The sequence below is a fragment of the Stenella coeruleoalba genome, assembly GCF_951394435.1.
Source record: "Stenella coeruleoalba genome assembly, chromosome: 16".
Lineage (NCBI taxonomy): Eukaryota > Metazoa > Chordata > Mammalia > Artiodactyla > Delphinidae > Stenella > Stenella coeruleoalba.
Window position 1 is genome coordinate 61,438,308 of NC_137162.1, and position 20,167 is coordinate 61,458,474.

At 46.6% G+C, this 20,167-nt stretch overlaps 1 protein-coding gene across 2 annotated transcripts in view; it reads right to left on the reverse strand.

Moving 5' to 3' along the window:
* Nucleotides 1-1,402: 1,402 nt before the first annotated feature.
* Nucleotides 1,403-20,167, reverse strand: part of SGPL1 (sphingosine-1-phosphate lyase 1) — a 55,846-nt gene continuing 37,081 nt past the window's right edge. For both annotated transcript variants that reach the window (XM_079899609.1, XM_079899610.1), the window contains 8 exons: nucleotides 13,436-13,524; nucleotides 11,384-11,489; nucleotides 10,004-10,102; nucleotides 9,163-9,312; nucleotides 8,526-8,764; nucleotides 7,036-7,182; nucleotides 5,992-6,112; nucleotides 1,403-5,484 (listed from right to left, as the gene is read on the reverse strand). In XM_079899609.1, coding sequence (XP_079755735.1) covers nucleotides 5,344-5,484; nucleotides 5,992-6,112; nucleotides 7,036-7,182; nucleotides 8,526-8,764; nucleotides 9,163-9,312; nucleotides 10,004-10,102; nucleotides 11,384-11,489; nucleotides 13,436-13,524 — 1,092 coding nt within the window. In that variant the 3' untranslated portion in view covers nucleotides 1,403-5,343. The remainder of the gene's footprint in view (nucleotides 5,485-5,991; nucleotides 6,113-7,035; nucleotides 7,183-8,525; nucleotides 8,765-9,162; nucleotides 9,313-10,003; nucleotides 10,103-11,383; nucleotides 11,490-13,435; nucleotides 13,525-20,167) is intronic.

Consider the following 20,167-nt stretch of genomic DNA (forward strand, 5'->3'; position numbering starts at 1 on the left):
TCTAGGTCCTTTTTACAGTGATTTGTATTTGTTGATAGCCTTTCTTAATTCTTTCTGTATCTTTACCACCTCCTTCTTGAACTGGGGGTCTGGTAGTCTGTAGAGGTCTGTTTCATTATTTGCTCTTTCAGGGGATTTTCTTATTTTAATTGGGAGTAGTTCCTCTGCCTTTTCATTTCACTTAAATTTCTCTGACTCTATGGATTTAAGACAAAGTTATATACTGTGGTCTTGAAGGGCTGTTTTTCTGTGGGAGCATCCCTGTGTGGCCTAATATTTTTGGTGCGAGGACTTTTTAGTGTGGACGCCTGCCATGTCTGTCTTCAGGTTGTGCTGGATGTTATAGGAGGTACGATAGGTGTTGTGGTGACCAGAGCCTGCACTGGATGTTCAGCAGGGCCTCCTCTTTGCTCTGTGGTTGTCACAGCCCTCTTTGGGGCAGGTCTGCTCCCCAGTTGTTGGAGAAGAAGCCCCAGATCCATTTCTGAGCTGTGGTGTGAGGTAGGCAGGACTGGAGCACTCCCGCTGAGAGAGGAGCCACTGAGTATTCTTCCACCGGAGCTGTCCACTAGGAAATGCACTCTGTGGTGTTGCCTGTCACCTGTTGTGCGGGCTCACAAAGTACCCTGTTGTTGGCACTGCCCTCGGCCCCGAGTCAGCCATGGGAATGCAGGCAGTCTCCCAGGTGTACCTCAGGTGCTGTGCTCACAAAGCCACTAGCACAGATCCGCCAAAGTCAGGCATGGGGACCGCTGTAGTTGCACACCTGGACCCGCCGTGGGAGCTAAGGAGTCAGCTCAGGCCCTGACCATGCATCTGCATGCACGGGGCCCACAAAGCCTGCAGCTACTAATGCCGGACCCGCCATAGCTACAGAAGCACCAGTAATCTGCTCAGGTGTCCCACAGGCAATGAAGGTACAAAGCTGCCTGCAGCACCTAAATCCACTGAAGTCACACGCCTCAGATTTCAGCCCTGCCTCTGCACATGGGCAACCCGCCAGCACTCGCAGGCCCCCAGAACTGTAGGGGGGGAGCCGTGCCCACTGTAAGCCCCGAGAACGAGGCTGCTGTGGCGAGTCGCCCCACTCCCTTGGTGTGCACGTTACTAACGGGGCTTCTGGGACCAACCCATACTCTGTCCTGCACACACGCCTGGTTGCAGCCTGGACCACACTCCAGCCCCTTTGGGCTATCTCTGTGCAGCCAACCCGTCCTCTCCCTGGGTCTATCTGCTGAAGCCCAAGTTTCAGCACCCAGCCCCACGTGCTCCAGCAGATGCGCATCTGGGCTGCGGAGTGCAACGAGGTGGCCGGGACTGTCTGTGCTGGTCTCTCTCTGTTCTGCCTGCTGCAAGCCGGCTGGCTGCACTCTCCTCTGAGCTGCTGAAGCTCCCTGTCCCGGCTGATCTCCCAGCTGGTGAAGGGGGTTCCTGGGGTGAAGAGACCTTTCCTCTTTCACAGCTCCCTCCAAGGGGTACAGGTCCCATCCTGATTTGTTTTTTTTTTTCTTTCATCCTACCCAGTTATATGGTGATCTTTCTTGAAGCTTTGGTTGTATGAGATCTTCTGCCAGCCTCCTGTAGGTATTCTCTGAGAATTGTTCCGCATGTACATGTATTTTTGATGTATTTATGGGAGGAGGTGAGCTCCATGTCCTTTTATATTCTGCCATCTTGATCTCTCTCTGTCCGATAATTTTAGTAACAAGTTCTCAGTAAAGCTTAATGTCGAACCAACAAGGTTCAGACAGTGGTTCCCCCATCTGCTTCACTTCTGACATAAATTCTTCTAAATGTGCTTTGACCTAATGACTGGATCAGGGGACAAGCCACTAGACATGGCAGTATGGACTGTTATGTCACCTTTCTGCCTCTGCTTACTCATGGATCAAAGACTGAAAAGTGCCAACCTGGAGGGCACTACAGTTATATGAAGCACCTTGATGTGGTACAAAGACACAAGGAACACTTTTTGGAAATAAACATGTTTATTCTAAAATTAATGCAAATAATTGAAATTATAGCAGAGGATGTTAAGGAGCTATTATGGACCAAAAAAAAAACACAAGAAAAAGTAAGGCAATTACAACTCCAGCTCAAGAAAAGGCTCTCAAACACATGCCTTCTGCTTACAGGCTATAGCTGGTGGCTACCAAGTTAGGCCTCTGTCATTATTTCTGTCACTCCTGGGTCTAGCTAAAAGCAGCTCGTTGCTGTCAAGACCCACAGAGAAGGCAAAGGGGCTCACAGCTGTGAGCATCAGGCACCACTTCTTGGGTGGACCACGCCTCCTCACCAAACATATCCTGGCCCCTTTTTCTCTAGGCTTTACCCCAAAGCAAGTGAGGGCTCAGGGAACCGAGTCCTTTGGCAGAAACCATATGGCAAAGGCGTATTCCTTGGCTTGATTCTGGCAGTGTGAATGGGCTGAGAGCCAGAATGAAAAGCTGGGTTCCCTGAAGGACAGAACTTCAGAGCCTGAATAACCCTTCAGAAAGACTTCTCACTTCCTATTCATAATGGGACAAGAGGCCCAGTGGTTACGTGTGCAGATATCTGAGGAGTTCCATCAGCTCCCAAACCAAATGCAGGGCTTGAAATCAGTGTCCTTTGGTGAAATGGATCCACACTGCCCAGCTGGGTGGAGACCACCCCTGATGGCTCAATCCATCAGTAAGATGTAAGCAGGTGTGGATGAGGGAGGTGACTGAAAACTTAAGAGAAGGCCCTGGCCCTGAGGAACTGAAGATGTGAGTTCCAGACCTTTAAACAGGTGTGGCCACCACTCCTGGTGGAGCTACCAGGAAGGTGCTTGAACTGAGCAGAACTGCCGCTCGTCCGTGTCTGAACGGTTCTGGTGTCAGTGGTCACACGCAACCATTTCGACACAAAGGGGCACTTCTCACCAGCAGCCGGTTTGGAGCCGCCGCCACCCCAGTAGGTGTCTTCCCTGTGTGCCTAAATAGACAAACGAATATAGTCATCCACAGCGATTAAAACTGGGGACGTTTTATTAACTGCTTCTTAAGAGATTATTGCTGCAATTAGGAAGGGAGCCTTGAGATGGAAAAGGGGGAGGTTAAAGACTGAAAAGATCTAAAAGAGGCCAGTACCGTTTTCCAGGTATAAAACTGGTCATGTTAAAAGTGACATGGCAGTATATTCATGCGACTACTTAATTCTAACCCAGAAAAGAGGGTACAGTTTTTGCAGAGGCTGATGTGACACCTGCTAGCAACAAGACATCATCAAGACATTCCACCCACCACTGCCAGACTGTTACTCGTGCACAGGTGTACAGAATAGAAAGCCCACAAGTGTTGGGTCAGACTAATGCTCGTGACCATAACCTAAAGTGGCAACAAGCAATGTCACAGCACAGAGGAAGGTCCTGGGAGACACCGGAAGCAACAGCATACTCTGCAGGACACGTGCTTCTCCATTTTAGCAGCTGACAAACCACAGTGGTGCCTGCCGGGTGGTTCTGGGCCCCTGGACTTCCTCTATCCAACCTGCACACACTGGAGATCCAGGGACGGTTCATGCACAGTCTCTCTTTCAGGAGGTGCCCAGCAGTTCAGCCACCAGGGGGAACGTGACTCTCACGTCGGAAGGATCTGAGCCTCTAAGAGAAACATAACCCAACCATCCTTGGAACCCACAGAAAACAGGATGAAAGACACCACACCAGCCTTGCAACGACATGGCCAGCTGGTCACAGTTAGTGTGGAGGAAGTACAGAGCTAAAGAACACTTCAGACAACCGTGCCAAGGAGCCGGTGGGAAGTCCAGGCATCGTGGCTCTCCCGGCCGGCGTTCCCAGTGAAGAAGGCTAGAGGAGTCCAGCCTGAAGAGGCTGAATATTCAGGAGTCCCTGAGAGGGGTAGGGGACAAAGGAAAGTTCCTCCTGACTTACCCCTACCCAGGTGAAAGCCTCAAGGACCGATCCAGTTGCCCTCGGCCCGGGTCAGGAGTAGCCCGGCCCCGCTGAGGAAGAAGGCACGTGGGGTGTCAACATGAGAGCAGGACTGCGGCTCAGCCTAGATCAGGGCCCCGCGCGGGAGGTGGAGCGTGGGGAGCGGGCGCAGGGTTGGGTCCTGTCCCTGCGCCACCCTGAGCAACTAGTCTGACGAAGGAATCCCAGGCCCTGGGCCACAACTGACACTTGCCATCATGTCTTCCTATTCCAGAAGGTTTACCTCATCCTAGCCAGGGCCGAGGAGCTTGCAGTACCTGAGGCTTAACTGCCGTCGTACCTTTGGGAGCTGAATAAAGGGGGAAGAGGCAGGAAGAACACAGAATGGAGAGAGATTTTCCCTGCCTTGGGGGCTCTCTCACGCCCACCTCGGGTAAGTCGAGGCAATTTGTGAAGGTGCTTTGAGCTGTTCCTTCAGGCAAGCAAACATGCTTGACGGCTTAGAGCGGCAGGGAGGGGAGGACTGCTGCCCACTCTGGTGACACATTTGAATTTGGGTGCCCATCCCACCCCGATCCTCAGGAAAGTACAGAAAAGGGCCCAGCAGAGAGTTCAGGTGTGCCCCAACGCTGCCAGTTCAGGGAGGCAGCCCCAGAAGGCCCTAGATTCTCTGAAACCGCATTCTTTTCCTCGTCCATGGAAACAGGAACAAACCAGTGGGAGCATAATTTCCAACAACAGTCTTCAAAGATGACGACAACCAAGTATCAAGTGGGAACTGCAGGCACCGCTGAGGACCAGCGACTGCTCCAGACCCTGCCGTGGTGGACTGAGCAGACCTGCCGGACCGTGCCGGCCCCGCATAGCAAGAACGATGGCTGGTCAACCTGTGTCCTCAGGAGACAACACAAGCTGCAATAGAAGGGACCCTGAGACAGCTAACCACTCACAGAGGAGGACTGGAAAAGCCTCCTGCTTAGAGCAGACCTCACCCCCACTGAAGGAAACATCGGTTATGGAACACTTCCCGTCTGACTAGCCCACCTGCCTGAGGTAACAAAGCAAACCTTTTCCTATCTCGTAAACTGTAGCCCACCTTCCCTAAGGAGTCAGGACAGGTCAGAGCTGCCACACCGTGATTAAGTGAAGCTGAAAGCAAGAGAGGTTAGAGAAAGAAATGGTTAAAACAATTCCCAGGGTAACATTTAGAACAAGGGCAAAACAATTACGTCACGGAATCCTTTAGAGTCTTCACGTTAAAAACCACAAAGGGACAGGAACAAGAATCCTGAGGATCAGTCTGTCTCATGGTCTGCCGCGTTGTGCTCTATGGAGCAAAGACCAGATGCTGAAACCACGTGGCCCGTCCCACACCCTGACAACCTTCTGAAGGCCAGATGCACCTCGGGGCCACGGAGGATCCCAGCTCAGCGGGGTTTTGGAGAACCATTCATCTGGCTGCTCTGAGTTACAGTGTCTGTGCTGAAAAGGCTGTCCAAGAAGACAGAGGACAATTCTGCCACCAGGTTCCTGTCGACTGTAGCCTGGGCCATGCCGTAGATCGCACCCTACAAACCCAGTCAAAGAGTGTCATTAGAGACGAGGGGTCCGGAGCAGCCCGCGCTGCGGTCGTGCACTCCTCCTCCCACCATGCCCGCCTCCCCAGCCCAGGCACGATGCGAGCAGAAAGGCATAGGATGTTTTTCACAGGCATTTGCCAGCCTGCCGTTCTGCCTAAAGAACTGTCCTACGGGATTTGGTGTAGAAAATTCCGGAGGAAACAGGCTTATTGCCTTTCCTGTGTCAAAATTTTCTTCTTAAATGGACACTACCACCACCTGTCTTTGTACAGCACTTTCAAATTTACAAGGTGCTTACTATATCTAGCATACCTCGATTGAGACTAAAACAAACCCTGGGAATGGGTGAGCAGAGATCATCAGTTCTGACTAATAAGGAAAGAGGTTTGTGGATAAGGGCCAGAGGCAGGAACAGACTGGAGATCATCTGATTCTTTCAAGCCCACCAACACCACCTGAACTTCCACAGGAAGAAAAAACCCCAAGTGTCCCTACCATTCCTGTGGTCTTTGCTTTCGGATTCTTCATGATTTGAGTGACGGATTCCCGGATGTCCTTTAGGAACTGTGTCGCTACTTGCTTACGGGTGTGTACCAGTGTGATGCAGAAATGAATGCTATGGGAGAAGAAAGACAAAGTGAGATGAATCCTGGAATAAGACGGGGGGAAAGTTCTGAAATCAGGCAGCCCCCAGTACAGGAATTTATTGATTGCTTCTTCATGTTGCTCGTGACAAGTGTAGTCAAAGTGCTCCCAGCTGTGGGCATCAGGGCTCTCAAATACACGGGCTGTCGAGAGGGCTTCATGCCCTCAGCGTGACCAAGAACCACCCTGACAAGATGAATACAGCTGGCTGTCCTGTCCTCCCCCTCCACTGCTGTTCCTTCAACCATGTGACAACCCACAGGACGCTTTTATCTTAGGTGGTGAACCCTCATGGGCTAGGGCCATATGGCTGGGGTCTCGAAGGTCTTCAGGGCAGAGAAGAAACTGCCCCTGGAGGGAGAGTGGGGTACAGCGGGATTGTGAAGAGGAAAACACGCAATCCAGATGGGACTGACAGTGGCACGACACATGACAGGATCGGGGGTGTGGAGGACACTAGGAGACCTACTCTGTTGAAGCAGAGTGTTTGTTTAAAGGCATCCTGGAAGATGAGGTTAGAAATGCCTATGGAAGGCGACAGCAGCAGGCCTGAATGACTACAGGCCCTGGATTAGAGGCCCTCCGTTACTCAGGTCATGAGAGCACCTGCGGATGGGACAGAACAGAGCCCAGAAAGAGAGCAAGTGTGTGTGGGGCGGTGGGAGACGATCTCATGACCGACCGCTCGTCTCAAGGCTGCCACCTAATTTGCCAGACGTTAAAGCTAACAGTCTTGTTCTTGATATCGAATAACTCCAAATGGCAAGAGACATCCTGAGATACTACAGTTGCCACTAAAGTGCTGGGCTCTAGCAGTCACTCTCTATACTCCAGGTCATCTTGCTGCTCAAGTCCTTCAGCAGTCATGGAGCAAAGGAAAGTCTTCAAGCTCACCTGGGTGGGAACTGCAACTGGTTCAAGCTCCAGCCCTTGGCATTCATCAGGTTGAATAGTCGGTAGATGTCAAAATCATGGGAGCCCAGAGCAATGACTGACAATTGAGGATTCCCAAAAACAAAGATGCCTTTGATATTTTCCAGCCTTAAAAGGAACAGAAAGGAAATTCAGGCACGTACATTCTTCTGGTCATCTCATGTCTCCATTATAACAAATCTAACCTTTGGGGGCTTAAGTTTTCTCATAAGGTGGCTAGACTGAGATCAGTGGTTCCTAAATATTAAAAATATTTTAAGGCTCAAACCCCACTAGAGCCAATGAATCAAGACTGTTGGCTCTTAACCTGTCTGCCCAACCCCCGAATTATGATATGCCCCCCAGGGGTATCTGAGGGATAAACAATGTACTTTTTTGTAAATCCTGGAAAAATAATCCATCTCTCTTTAAAAAAGTCATCCATGTAGGGCTTCCCTGGTGGTTCAGTGGTTAAGAATCCGCCTGCCAATGCAGGGGACACGGGTTCGAGCCCTGGTCCGGGAAGATCCCACATGCTGTGGAGCAGCTAAGCCCACGTGCCACAACTACTGAGCCTACACTCTAGAGCCCACGAGCCACAACTCCTGAAGCCTGCACACCTAGAGCCCGTGCTCCACAACAAGACAAGCCACTGCAATGAGAAGCCCATGCACCACAACCAAGAGTAGCCCCCACTCACTGCAACTAAAGAAAGCCCGCATGCAGCAACAAAATAAAAAAATAAAAAGTCATCCATGTAATCCCTAAAGCAAGAAATGGTACAGCACTTCTCAGCAGATGGGTGTATCAGGACCATATGCAGGCCTTTTTCAAGTGAGCTGTGCCTACTGGCTGCTTTCATTCACCCTCAAGAGCGTGAAGAGGCCTCCCCAATCCTGGTGACACACGGAGAGCCAGGCAGGTGACACACGAAGAGGTGTGTTAGACAAAGCACACAAGCTGGTTCTAGCCTTAACCCCGGATTTCACCACCCCTTCCGCCCTCCCCCTCTCCAGTTCTTCTCTTACGCCAGCGATCCTCCAAGTGTGACTCAGACCAGCAGCATTAGTGTCCACTGGGAACTTTCAGAAATGCCAATCTTCAGACTCCCGTTCCAGACCTACTGCGTCAGAATTCTAGGAGTGGGCCCCGGCAATCTGCGTCTTAACAAACCCTCCATGTGACTGATGAAGATTCAACCTCACGTTCTGAGAAGCACTGTCTTAACCATTAAGATGTACACCAGCACCTGGTAAGAGCTGCCAGTTGTCAGGGAGACAACACGGCCCACGGATGAAGCCCGGGTGTGGCCTCCAAGCCCCAGCACGCAAGGGAGCTTATCTCCCCAGGCCAACACCACACTCCGGGCCTGCAGACGGGCTGCAGCCACGGCACTGGGCCTAGCAGCTGCCTTGAGCCTACAGCAGACAAAGCAAGCAACACGGCGGAGCCCCCCAACCTTCCAGACATACTCTGACTTGAGGAAGCGAGTGGTTTTGATGATCTGCTTGGTAGCTTCAACGTAGCCGCTCTCACCGAAGTACATCAGGGCGGCCCAACAGGCTGCACTGATGCCACCAGGCCGTGAGCCCGCAATGGTTGGGGAAGCGTAGATGCCGCCCTGCCAATCTGTGTCAACGAAGAACTGATAGTGCCTGTACTTCTTGTCAGAGTATAACACCACCGAAGAGCCCTTGGGAGCGTAGCCGTACTGAGGGGGAGAAGCAGACAGGTGAGTGTACAGTTCCATGCGGCAGACCTGCCCCAGAACTCTCTTCATGCAGATTCCCCCTGTCAGTTTCCCTCTGTTCCCACTCACATTAAGATTTCCAACTTATTTATTAAAAAGTATAAGAAACTTCAGGGGGGTTCATGGGGTTTAAATTCTCTATTTTAGGAATGAGGAATCTGAGGCCCAGGAAAAGCAACGTCTTGTCTAGTTAATCGGTTTGCTTCCTATCTCTCACGTAGCATAGAGTTTTCCTTATTTAAGACAGTACCCCAGGAAGGTATGTCAGGATGGAAGCAAAGATAAATTTATTTTATTAGTAGTAGTCAAAATAATCAACTGTCTACTTTGATTAACATGTGGTCGCGTCCCTCACTCACCTTATGAGTATCAGCTGAAATGCTGGTCACACCTTTCACCCGGAAATCAAATGGGTGCTCCAGTGGGTATCCGGCTTTCTCCATAAAGACGATGAGGAAGCCCCCCAGACAAGCGTCCACGTGAAGAGGTATTTTGTATTTGACAGCCAGCTAGTTCCATAAACCAAAGACCATAGACAATATCAGTTATAGCTCTACAACGAAAACTTTGCAAGACACGGGTGGAATGGTGGGGTACAGGCCCAAGGCATTATGTACTGTCTTCCGTGTATTAAAAACCTGGCTATTTTTGACATTTTTAATAAAGCTTGTCTTTCAAATATAGTTAGCCTTCAAAATAATTCATCTGAATGTGGTTTCTATTTTATATTGAAATACGTGGGGCCTCAAACTCACCTGCAAAATCCAGCAAGAAATGAGACGCACTCTGCCTTAGGCTGGGGGCGGGGAAGGAGGGAGGGGTGCTCTGGGGCAGCACGGTGTCTGCTTTAGGCTGGGGGCGGGGAAGGAGGGGGGGTGCTCTGGGGCAGCACGGTGAGCTCTGACAGGCAAGCCCTAAATGCAGATTATTTCCTGATCTGAATCAAAACGTCAGGACTGCTTCAGAATGTCCAGTTTAAACAAAGGCTTCCTCCCCGTGTTATCCCTCCCCCATAGCAGAAGCTAGTCATTTCAGAGGCTTCGGCAGAGCTGTGCAGCTTATCACAGGGCGGACGAGAGCTGTTCATCACCACTGGGCTAGAATCTAAACTCGAAATCGTTCTTTCCGCCAAGTACTGCACCATTAGATGCTACTTTAAAATCTCAGCCTGCCTGCCTAGTCGTCCATTCTCACACATACCTTGGCCACCTCAGGGACAGGATCTATCACACCGTGAGGAAACTGGGGGGCAGAACACACGAGCATGGCAGTGTTCCTGGAGATGGCTCTTCGCATGGCCTGGGGGTTGAAAGTTGAAAGGAAAGTGAGAAGCCACATCACAATTCCTCCTCTCTTCTGCCGCCAGGAGCAATCTAGGCTACCAGCCTCGAGTTCCAGTTCCACTAGCACCCCTGCTTCACCTCTCCAACCTGGAAGAACGCCACCGCCCTGCTGTGCTGGCTGGATACAAACATTTGGGGGGAACAGTCTGAGAGCACAGTACAAAAACAGCAGAATCACTGTGAGGGTAAAAAAGAATATTCGGCTAAGAGGCAAAAGAGCCAAATGTGAGTCCTCGCCCCGCCTATTAGCAGTGAAGCCTTGAGGAAACTACGTAACCAGCCAGTGTGTTTCCTCGGCTGCAATAACACTAACAGCTTCTACGACCTCCCCAGGTTGTCATGAGGCTCAAATGCGATTCTGATAACACTGAAAACTACAGTTCTTCTGTGTAAATGCAAGGCATAAAAGTAATTACTAAAAATAAGCCAGACACAGAAGGACAAATACTGCATGCTCTCACTTATATGAGGAATCTAAAACAAACTCATAGACGCAAAGAGCAGAACTGTGGTTGCCAGGAGCTGGAGGATGAGGGCAACAGGGAGATGTTAGTCAAGGAGTACCAAGCTCCAGTTCCGCAAGATGAGTAAGTTCTGGAGCTCTAATGTAGAGCCAGGTGACTGTGCTGAACGATACTGCACTGTATAGCTGACATCTGCTGAGATCTGCAGGGTGGTCTTAAGTATTCTAACCATGAAAAAAGAAAATGGTAACTACGTGAGGTGATGGAGATGTTCAATAGCTTGACTGTGGGGATTATTTCACAATGTATACATGTATCAAAACACCAAGTTGTATACCTTATACACAATTTTTACTTATCAATTAGTTAATACCTCAATTAAGGTGGGGGGAATAATGCTACTGCTAATAAATTGTACAGTTTACTTCTGAAACAAAATTACTATTATAACGGCAATGGTACTAATTCAGGCCAATCGAAAATGACAATGAGAGTCTTAGGGCAAGTTAGTCCTGGCTCATTTTACAGACAGAAGAGAAAGTGATGGTGCTGAAGCAAAACCCAGGTCCTTAAAGTCTCAAGTTAGTCTCATCTTCCTATTCGAGTTCATGAAGAGACTGGAGCTGCAGTGACTCACCACTGCCAGTGGCAGTTTTTGCAACTCTGGCTACTACAATCAAAGGCATTTTGAGCCTATCTGTGTGTGACACTGGAAAAAGCACTTCCTGCTTCTTGCAGCCCAAGACAGACAACAGCCCTTCAGAGGAACTCACCTGAACATCCACCTCCATCATTTTGTTCAGTGGAACCCGTTTAATCTTCATCCCAAAATAGTTGGCTGCTTTGTCAAATGCAGCATGGGCACTCTGGGGGGCTACACTAAAGGACAGGGAAGAAGAAAACAGTGAAATTCAAATCAAAACAGGGTTCAAGAGATAACATGGGTAGCAGCTAATCTAAATCACCAGGAAGAAACTTCTGATTATCTTTAGTCCAGTTTTCAAAACTGTTTATATTGTTTTATTTTTCTTTTTAAGCACAGACAAAAAGAGGTCACCTGATTTTCTAGAGAAACCTTCTCCCTCCTTCTTCCTGCTACCAAACCATTTTGGTAGCAGAAAGAACTTGGAAATAATGCCACATGGAGGGACCCCAAGCACCAATCAGGCTGACGGGGAATCTGGATCAGATCAATATGCGGTCGAATCCTCAGGTGGCTGCCTGCCCAGAGATGGGTACCTCAGTAAGGGGCAAGCTTCCTGACACAACACATGTTCAAGCACGAAACATAAGACTTCTCAGCAGGGATACTAAAGCAGCAGTCAGGCGTCAGATCAGTGCTCTTCTCCATCTCTGGAAGACCATGATCCTATGAAAAACTACAATCCCCATTTTTCCTACATATTTGGGAGCAGCATTTCAAACAGTATTGAAAAAGGAAACCAAGTCATTTGCTTTCAGACTTCCCTCAATCACTTCTCTCTTACAATTAATCTGTTCCCTTTAAGGCAGAAAAATCGCTATCACTGAACAAGTACCAAGCATCAAAGATTCATGCATGGAGAGAGATGGCAGCCTGACCTACTCTCTTAGGCTAGGTATGAATCACAGCATGAGATCATGTACAACAAAACCCTTAGTCACTGACACTTGTGGAAAAAAATTAACCCAAAAGATGTGGTATAAACACACTGTACAAGGAGGGAAACTAGAGAAAAAAAAATGCAACCAAATATCAAAATTATGTCCATGGGGTGGCAATATGGGTACATCTCAAGAAGATTTTTAAAAATTTTCCTCCCAGAACACAGCTGTCAGGCTGAAATTTTCTTAGGGAGCACCCCGAGGCAGCCTATTATATTTAAGTAACTTTTACTGAACTAAGTAGAGAGCTTTCCTTAGGCACGAGATAAACTTATAGCATCACAGAATTCAAAGATGTAGTCCTATAACTCTGTCAACTTTTAGAAAAAGGATCTCTTGCAGTATACACCATGTATAAATCTGGGTGGTTGGGAAAGGGAATGACCTTCAATATTAACTAGCAGATCCACTTAGGATTTTGCTGAATGTGAAGGATAATGGTCAAGGGCACAGGATGGGAGAGAAGAGGACTGGAATTACCAGAGGAAGACAAGAATCAGAAAACAGATTATCAGGCTGTTTCACACAGCAGTATTCCACACAGACAAACCTAACAGGGGAAAAAACCCAGCCACACATACAGTCAAACCCTCCGTATCCGTGAGTTCAGCCACCCAAGGAAGGAAAATATTCAGGGGGAAAAGAGTTCCAAAAAGCAAAACTTGTATTTGCTGCATACCAGCAACCATTTATATAGCATTTACACATTAAGTATTCTAATTAATCTAGAGATGATTTAAAACCATATGGAGGGGCTTCCCTGGTGGCGCAGTGGTTAAGAATCCGCCTGCCAATGCAGGGGACACAGGTTTGAGCCCTGGTCCAGGAAGATCCCACATGCCGCAGAGCAACTAAGCCTGTGCGCCACAACTACTGAGCCTGCGCGCTAGAGCCCGTGCTCCGCAACAAGAGAAGCCACCACAATGAGAAGCCCGTGCACCGCAATGAAGAGTAGACCCCGGCTCACCGCAGCTAGAGAAAGCCTGCGTGCAGCAACAAGGACCCAATGCAGCCAAAAATAAATAAATTAAAAAAAAAACACAAACCACTATATGGAGGATATGCATAGGCCATATGCAAATACTATACCACTCTATATAAGGGACCTGAGTATCGAGGATTTGGTATCCATGGGGGTCCTAGAACCAATCCTCCATGGATACCAAGGGAAATGTACATACATTTCTGGAGTTTTGATCCCATTCTCGAAGGCCAGTTCCCGATAAGCTTTACAGGCCATCAGAATACTTTCTGTCCCCCCGGAGGTCACCTGTAATAAAAAAGAGAGGCCATCTGTGGAAGGGAGCTGGGATAGCTATCAGCATGCACTTCCTGCCTTGGACTTGAGGGTATCTGATGCAGAAACAGGTGAGCTCTGCATGCTGCAGAGCAAATGCTTCTGTCCACCAGAAGGAAAATTTGACTTTATTGGCTAAGCCCAGTCTTGGTTCAGGAGAAGAATAAAAACTACTAAATGATGAGAAGCTCCACACTGTGCGAACAAATGTACATCTGCCCAGATCCCATCTGCGCACCATCCGCCTACATTTCTGTTGTTCGTCCAGTTGCAGATAGCATAGGGCATTTTACCCCATCCAAAAGCATCAGGATTGCTGACTTTGATTTAAATTTTAATGCCCATTGAAGAGTGTGAAACTGTGAAGTTACAGCTCTAGTCAGCTATGCAATACATTAGAAGACCAAAAAGAGACACTCAGATATTCCAAAGTAAACTTGTGGTTTTGACAAGTTTGAAACACAGAAAAAAGCAGAAGCCTCTACTTAGAAGTTTGTTAACTTATCTGAAATTTTAAAAAAACATCCTAATGTTTTTAGAGTGAAGAAAAATGTTCTCCTGAAGCTACTAGGCCTAGCACCTCTGATACAGGTGAATTTCTTTACCAGAGTTGATACAAAAATACTCAGAGGTCATTTCATTCATCTTGTCTTCCTCACTGGACTACAAAACTCATGAAGGTGGGGACTGTTCTGTTCATGACAATATTCCTGACACATAGCTAGTAGCTGACACCTACCAGACCCTCCGTTAACATTTCTTAACGCCTGATTTGACTCTCAGTAAACCATGACCAATACAGGTATGTCATACCCATCTGGCTATCCTTTGATAACATCTAAGAATGAAATAATTTCAAAACAAACAGGGAAAAAAAAAAAGCCATAGCACTGAGCTAGGTGGATATTTCCTTAGATTTATCATCTCCAAAGATTCATATAATCTTAGAAAGCTTTTCCATTTTACAGGTAAGAAAACTGAGCCCCCAAACTGAGAGACTAAGTGATTCATCCAGTGTCATCCATCTTTTGATAAAAAGTAAAACTTTCTATATTTTCATATTTAGTGTAACTTACTTAACATGAGATGAAATGAGAGCAGGCGATGACTGAAATTTCCTAAAGTAATATCCACATATAAGACAAAAATACCACAGGATACAAAATCCCAGTGGAGGGACTTCCCTGGTGGCAGTGGTTAAGAGCCCACCTGCCAGTGCAGGGGACATGGGTTCGAGCCCTGCTCCGGGAAGATCCCACGTGCTGCAGAGCAGCTAAGCCTGTGCGCCACAACTACTGAGCCTGCACTCTAGAGCCCGTGAGCCACGACTACTGAAGCCTGTGCTCTAGAGCCCGTGAGCCACGACTACTGAAGCCTGCGCTCTAGAGCCCGTGAGCCACAACTACTGAGCCTGCGCTCTAAAGCCCGTGAGCCACAACTACTGAAGCCCACGCGTCTAGAGCCCGTGCTCCGCAACGAGAAGCCACCGCAACGAGAAGCCCGCGTGCTGCAACAAAGAGTAGCCCCCGCTTGCCACAGCTAGAGAAAGCCCGCGCACAGCAACAAAGACCCAACGAAGACAAAAATAAAAATAAAAAATCCCAGTAGTCAGGAATTATATGGAAGATTAGCTGAGCAGAGTCAGTCATTTTGTAACTGAGGAAGCCTTCAGGAAACGTGACCGTCATCCACACAGTAAGTCACTGCACTCAGGCACAGGACACTTGTTTGTAGGCCTCTGCATTTCTCTGCTTACAGTTGAGGTCAGCGCTGCAAATCGCGGCATGTCCTGTGGTCCAGCGTAAAACCTCAGAACATCATATGAGGAGCCAAGCCAGTTGTGAAGGAAGTCGAGAAAGGATCAAGTCCTCGGCGCACTCATCTCTCACTAAGGTCCAGTAATGACCTAAGCAGAAATATTTCCAAACCCCTAGTCACTCACTCACTTCACATGTCCTATTTTCAGTCCAATAACTAATCCAATCAACATCATTATCTGTTAGGCAAACACCAGTGTACTTTGGACTGTAAAAGCAGGAACACCTAAATTTTACTTCCAATTTTTATTTCTGATCCCTAAATTCTGTGTTCAAATATGCTGCTACTCTCCCATTTCCCTCTACCCCTGGCACCACCCCTCCAAAAATGGAAATCTAATTCTGAAGTAAGAAGACAGAGGCCTCAATAACTACTTATTACGTTAGTCAACATCTTTCAACATTTTTAAAACCTCTCACTCTAATATATGACATCTAACTCAGCAACAAGAGAACAGAAAAATTTGGAAATTTTTCTTTCAGATACTCTTTGGACCTGATGGCATTTGCGCAAGCCAAGGCTGTTTCCCATGGCAACACTTTCTTTCAGTAAATAAAGTCACCTCTCACCCGTTCTAACTGGGGCAAATGAAGCTAATAAAAGGACAGTTTAAGGTTGAAGAAGAAAGAATGAGAAGAGCTTAATACCTTAGTTGGGAACAGGCTAAAGACTGCCCAGCCAGTTGGCCGTGTCTTCTTGTTTCCCACCTCTGAACTCTGAACTGTCTTCACCAGAGGTGGCTCATCAAGAGAGAGACAGAGAGAAAGACAGAGACGAAAGAGAGAAACAGAGAAACTCACATAATCCCAGAGGTAATTAGTTCTCTTATAAAAGTCTAAGTATCAGAAGAGACTGCGGATCTTAGACTCTGTCTTTCCTTCTCCTGACCCCTGACACAGCACTAAAAAGGGTCCTAATGGGAGAGGCATGGTTAAACTGTAGCAATGCAACCCCCCCACCCAGAGTTGGATTTCTGGATTAAGATGGAAGACTGAAACTACTTCACAGATTTTCTCTCCCCCAGTATGTGCAAGAATAAAGGAAAAAAGCATTAAAACCCTGCAGTAACAACAACCAAACAAAGAAAGAGGGAATCTAACACAATAAACTTCAAATACTGATGATGAGAAAAAGAAACAAGTTTCTAAAGCACAGCAAAGAGTAAAACCCAGTTCTTCATCCCTCCTCCAAGACATGGAAATTGTCCGGGTAAGTCAGCAAAACCCTGAGAATTCTCATTAACACCCCCAAACCTTCAGAGAAGCAAATGGAGGCGGATTCTTTATTGTCAGATGAGTGGGTGGTAGACATAGCGGCTGGGGAGAAACAAGCAGCCTGGGGAGAGAGGACACCAGGACTGACACTTTAAAAGTGAAGACTCCAGGGATACAGGATGAGCTAAAGAAATAAAGCCCAAAGAGTATTATTCTCTTCCAGCTAGGCAGAGTGAACTCTGGTAGGTAACTTTTAACAAAATCTCAGAAGAGGCCTAGATATTCTAATACAGGTGGAACAAAGCTTCACCCAAGCCTTGCCTCTCAGACAAGAAATGACCCATCATGCATCAGAACAAACAGAATGTCTAGAGACAATCACTGAAGCACGAGCCAAGATGAAAGAAATGGCATGGTAACTATGCAAACATATAAAAAGAAAAAAAGGTAGCCTGCAAAGTAAAGGCCAACTCAGAAGGAAATTCCTCCTGTTTCTCACTGTAGGACAATATCATAAGAACATGAATTCAAGAAAAAAGCTGAAAGACTGGCCACTGAAACAACAGAATGAGACCACAGACCTGAAAAAACCCCCAAAGTACCAAGTAGCATGATTCCAGAATTACTGAATACATTAGGAACAGCAAGAAACAGACTAAACACGGCTGAGAGTAAAAATATTGACTTAGAGGAAAGGTTTAAGGTAAATTTAGTGAACCCAGATAAGAAAGAGATTGAAAGCTCAGTGCTGCTCTACCTTTGCAGAACTGCGTCCACCTGGCTGGTCATAGATAACCAAAAGGCGTGCAGAGAGGAAGGACGGGCACGGGTGGAAATCTGTGAAATCATATTCTCTAAGAAAAGCGGAGAATCCTAGGAAAACTGGTGAAGAGAAGATTCAGGGGGAAAGAGGCTTTCAAGTATACAAAGGTCTCCCACATGGAAAAAAACAATCATGGAACTTCGATTTCCAGCAATGTACATTATATACCTTGGGCAACCGTCCTAACTAGAACAACTAAAAAAGCTTGATAAAACATTAAAAAATATTTTTACATCCACCACTGAGTTAACATAAAGGAACACACTGAACCCCCAAACAAAGCAAAATCAAGAATCCTACAAGATAAGTGAATGTCAAAGCTGGTTTTAACTTTGAAGGTTATTGCCAACTCCTAGATCTAGACCTCAAACTCCCACTTTGACAAATAAACAGGAAATAAATGTAGGGCCTGCTCAAGATAAGGAATCTAAGGGGCGATGGCTGAAAACAGAGACTTCACCCACACTCTTAGCAGTACAAGAAATAAACCCCGCTGGTACAGAAGAGAACAGCAAGAAAAATTACTTTTCTCAACCCAGATGCTCAGGGTAAAGAAAAATAAGGATCTCTCAAGAATGTATGCCAAGACAGCTTTTATTCGAGTTTGTGGTCTGAGTTCAGACTACTTCCATAGTACAAAACTGTGAGCTGAAAATCAGACTTAAATTGGTTCCAGTGTGGCAGCACTTCACAGCAAATCCCCAGTAACTGGCAGGAGTAAATACAAAAATACAAATCTTCTCTGGAAGAACTTAACTTCAATCTAGGCCTCAAAGTTAAGTTTCCAAGAAAATGAGTGACTCACAGAAAAAAAAAAAAAAAAACACAAATATAAGGATACAAGACAGCATAAGTGAAACCAGCAGAAAAAGACAGGTAAGACTCATGAATAATGGAATTATCAGACACAGACTATAAAATAATTATGTGTAATATATTTAAATAAACAAAGCATAAGACAAGGAAAGGGACTACAAAGAACAACCAAGCAAATTAAAAAAAGAACCAAACACAATTCTCAAGAATGAAAAACACAGTAAATGAAATTTAAAAACCCAATGGAAGAACTAAAGAGTGGATTATACACAGCTAAAGGGGGAATTAATAAAACCCCTGCATGTATCACCCAGCTCCAACAATTCTCAACTCATAGCCCATCTTTCTTCTAACCGCAACTGCCCCAGCCATTGTTGCTATTGAGAATATCAGTCGTTCTAAAAGTTAAACCTTTACAGGTTATCTATGTCTTCTGGCTGCTTTTAAATACCAACTAGAGGTGTGTTAGCCTTTCTCACTCCATCATTCATGTCTCTTAACTTTCTATTTGTCTCTCCAGGTTTTATTCTGGTTAATTTTTAGAACTGTCTTATCCCATAAATTTGACTTAGGAACCATGTAAATATTTTACATGGCTATAAATGAACTAGGGCTCCTTGAATAAATGGCTGATTCTGGGTCTGGAGCAGGAAATGTAAAAGGTAAACCTGGAATATCTCATCAAATAAAAATATTTTGTCCAGGGCTTCCCTGGTGGCGCGGTGGTTGAGAGTCCGCCTGCCGATGCAGGGGACACGGGTTTGTGCCCCGGTCTGGGAGGATCCCACATGCCGCGGAGCGGCTGGGCCCGTGAGCCATGGCCACTGGGCCTGCACGTCCGGAGCCTGTGCTCCGCAGCAGGAGAGGCCACAGCAAGGAGAGGCCCGTGTACCACAAAAAAAAAAAAAAAATTGTCCCAAAAAAAAGAAGGAAAGAAAGGAAGTTTGCAAAGACTACTTGAATCATGCAAAAAGACCCAGGAGCCAAAATTAAGAAGTTCCCACTGGCCAAAAATGGAGTAATTTGAGTATCATTCTGAGTGACAGCTACAACAGACTGACACACACACACTATTCTATGATTCATCCACCCCACTGTTGATAAGCATTTGAATTATTTCCAGTTTTTAGCTATCATGAACAATGTTGCTATGAATATACATCTATCCTGATACACACATGTACGTTTTTCTAGAATATATCCCAAGTAGTGGCATATCAGGGTCATAAGATACAGGTACCTTCAACTTCACTGGATAAGGCCAAAGTGTTTTTGTGCTTGTTTAAACTGTGGTCTCTTAAAAGTTCACAGAGCCTGTCATACAGAGTGAAGTCAGAAAGAGAAAAACAAATATCATATATTAACGCATATATGTGGAATCTAGAAAAATGGTACAGATGAACCTATTTTCAGGGCAGGAATAGAGATGCATATGTAGAGAACGGACATGTAGACACAGAGGGGGATGGGGAGGGTGGGACGAATTGGGAGGTTAGGATTGATATATATACACTACCACGCGTAAAACAGACGGCTGGTGGGAACCTGCTGCATAGCACAGGGAGCTGAGCTCGGTGCTCTGTGATGACCTAGATGGGTGGGATTCGGCGGGGTGGGGGGTGGAAGGGAGGTCCAAGAGGGAGGGGATATAGGTATACATATAGCTGATCCACTTCGTTGTACAGCAGAAACTAACACAACACTGTAAAGCAACTATACTCCATTAAAAAAAAAAGTAAACTGAGCAACTGATCTTCAGAAGAAATTATTTAAAAAAATATTTAGTGAGGCTTAAAAAAAAAAAAGTTCATAAAGAGTCTAATGGCACAGAAGAATACCCACGTACTGTACGTATACTGGCATCTCCCCTCTACATCATCCCATTCAGCTAAATGCCATAAGGGAACCCACTGCTAGATTATGGCTGGTTTGTAACAGTTTTGGA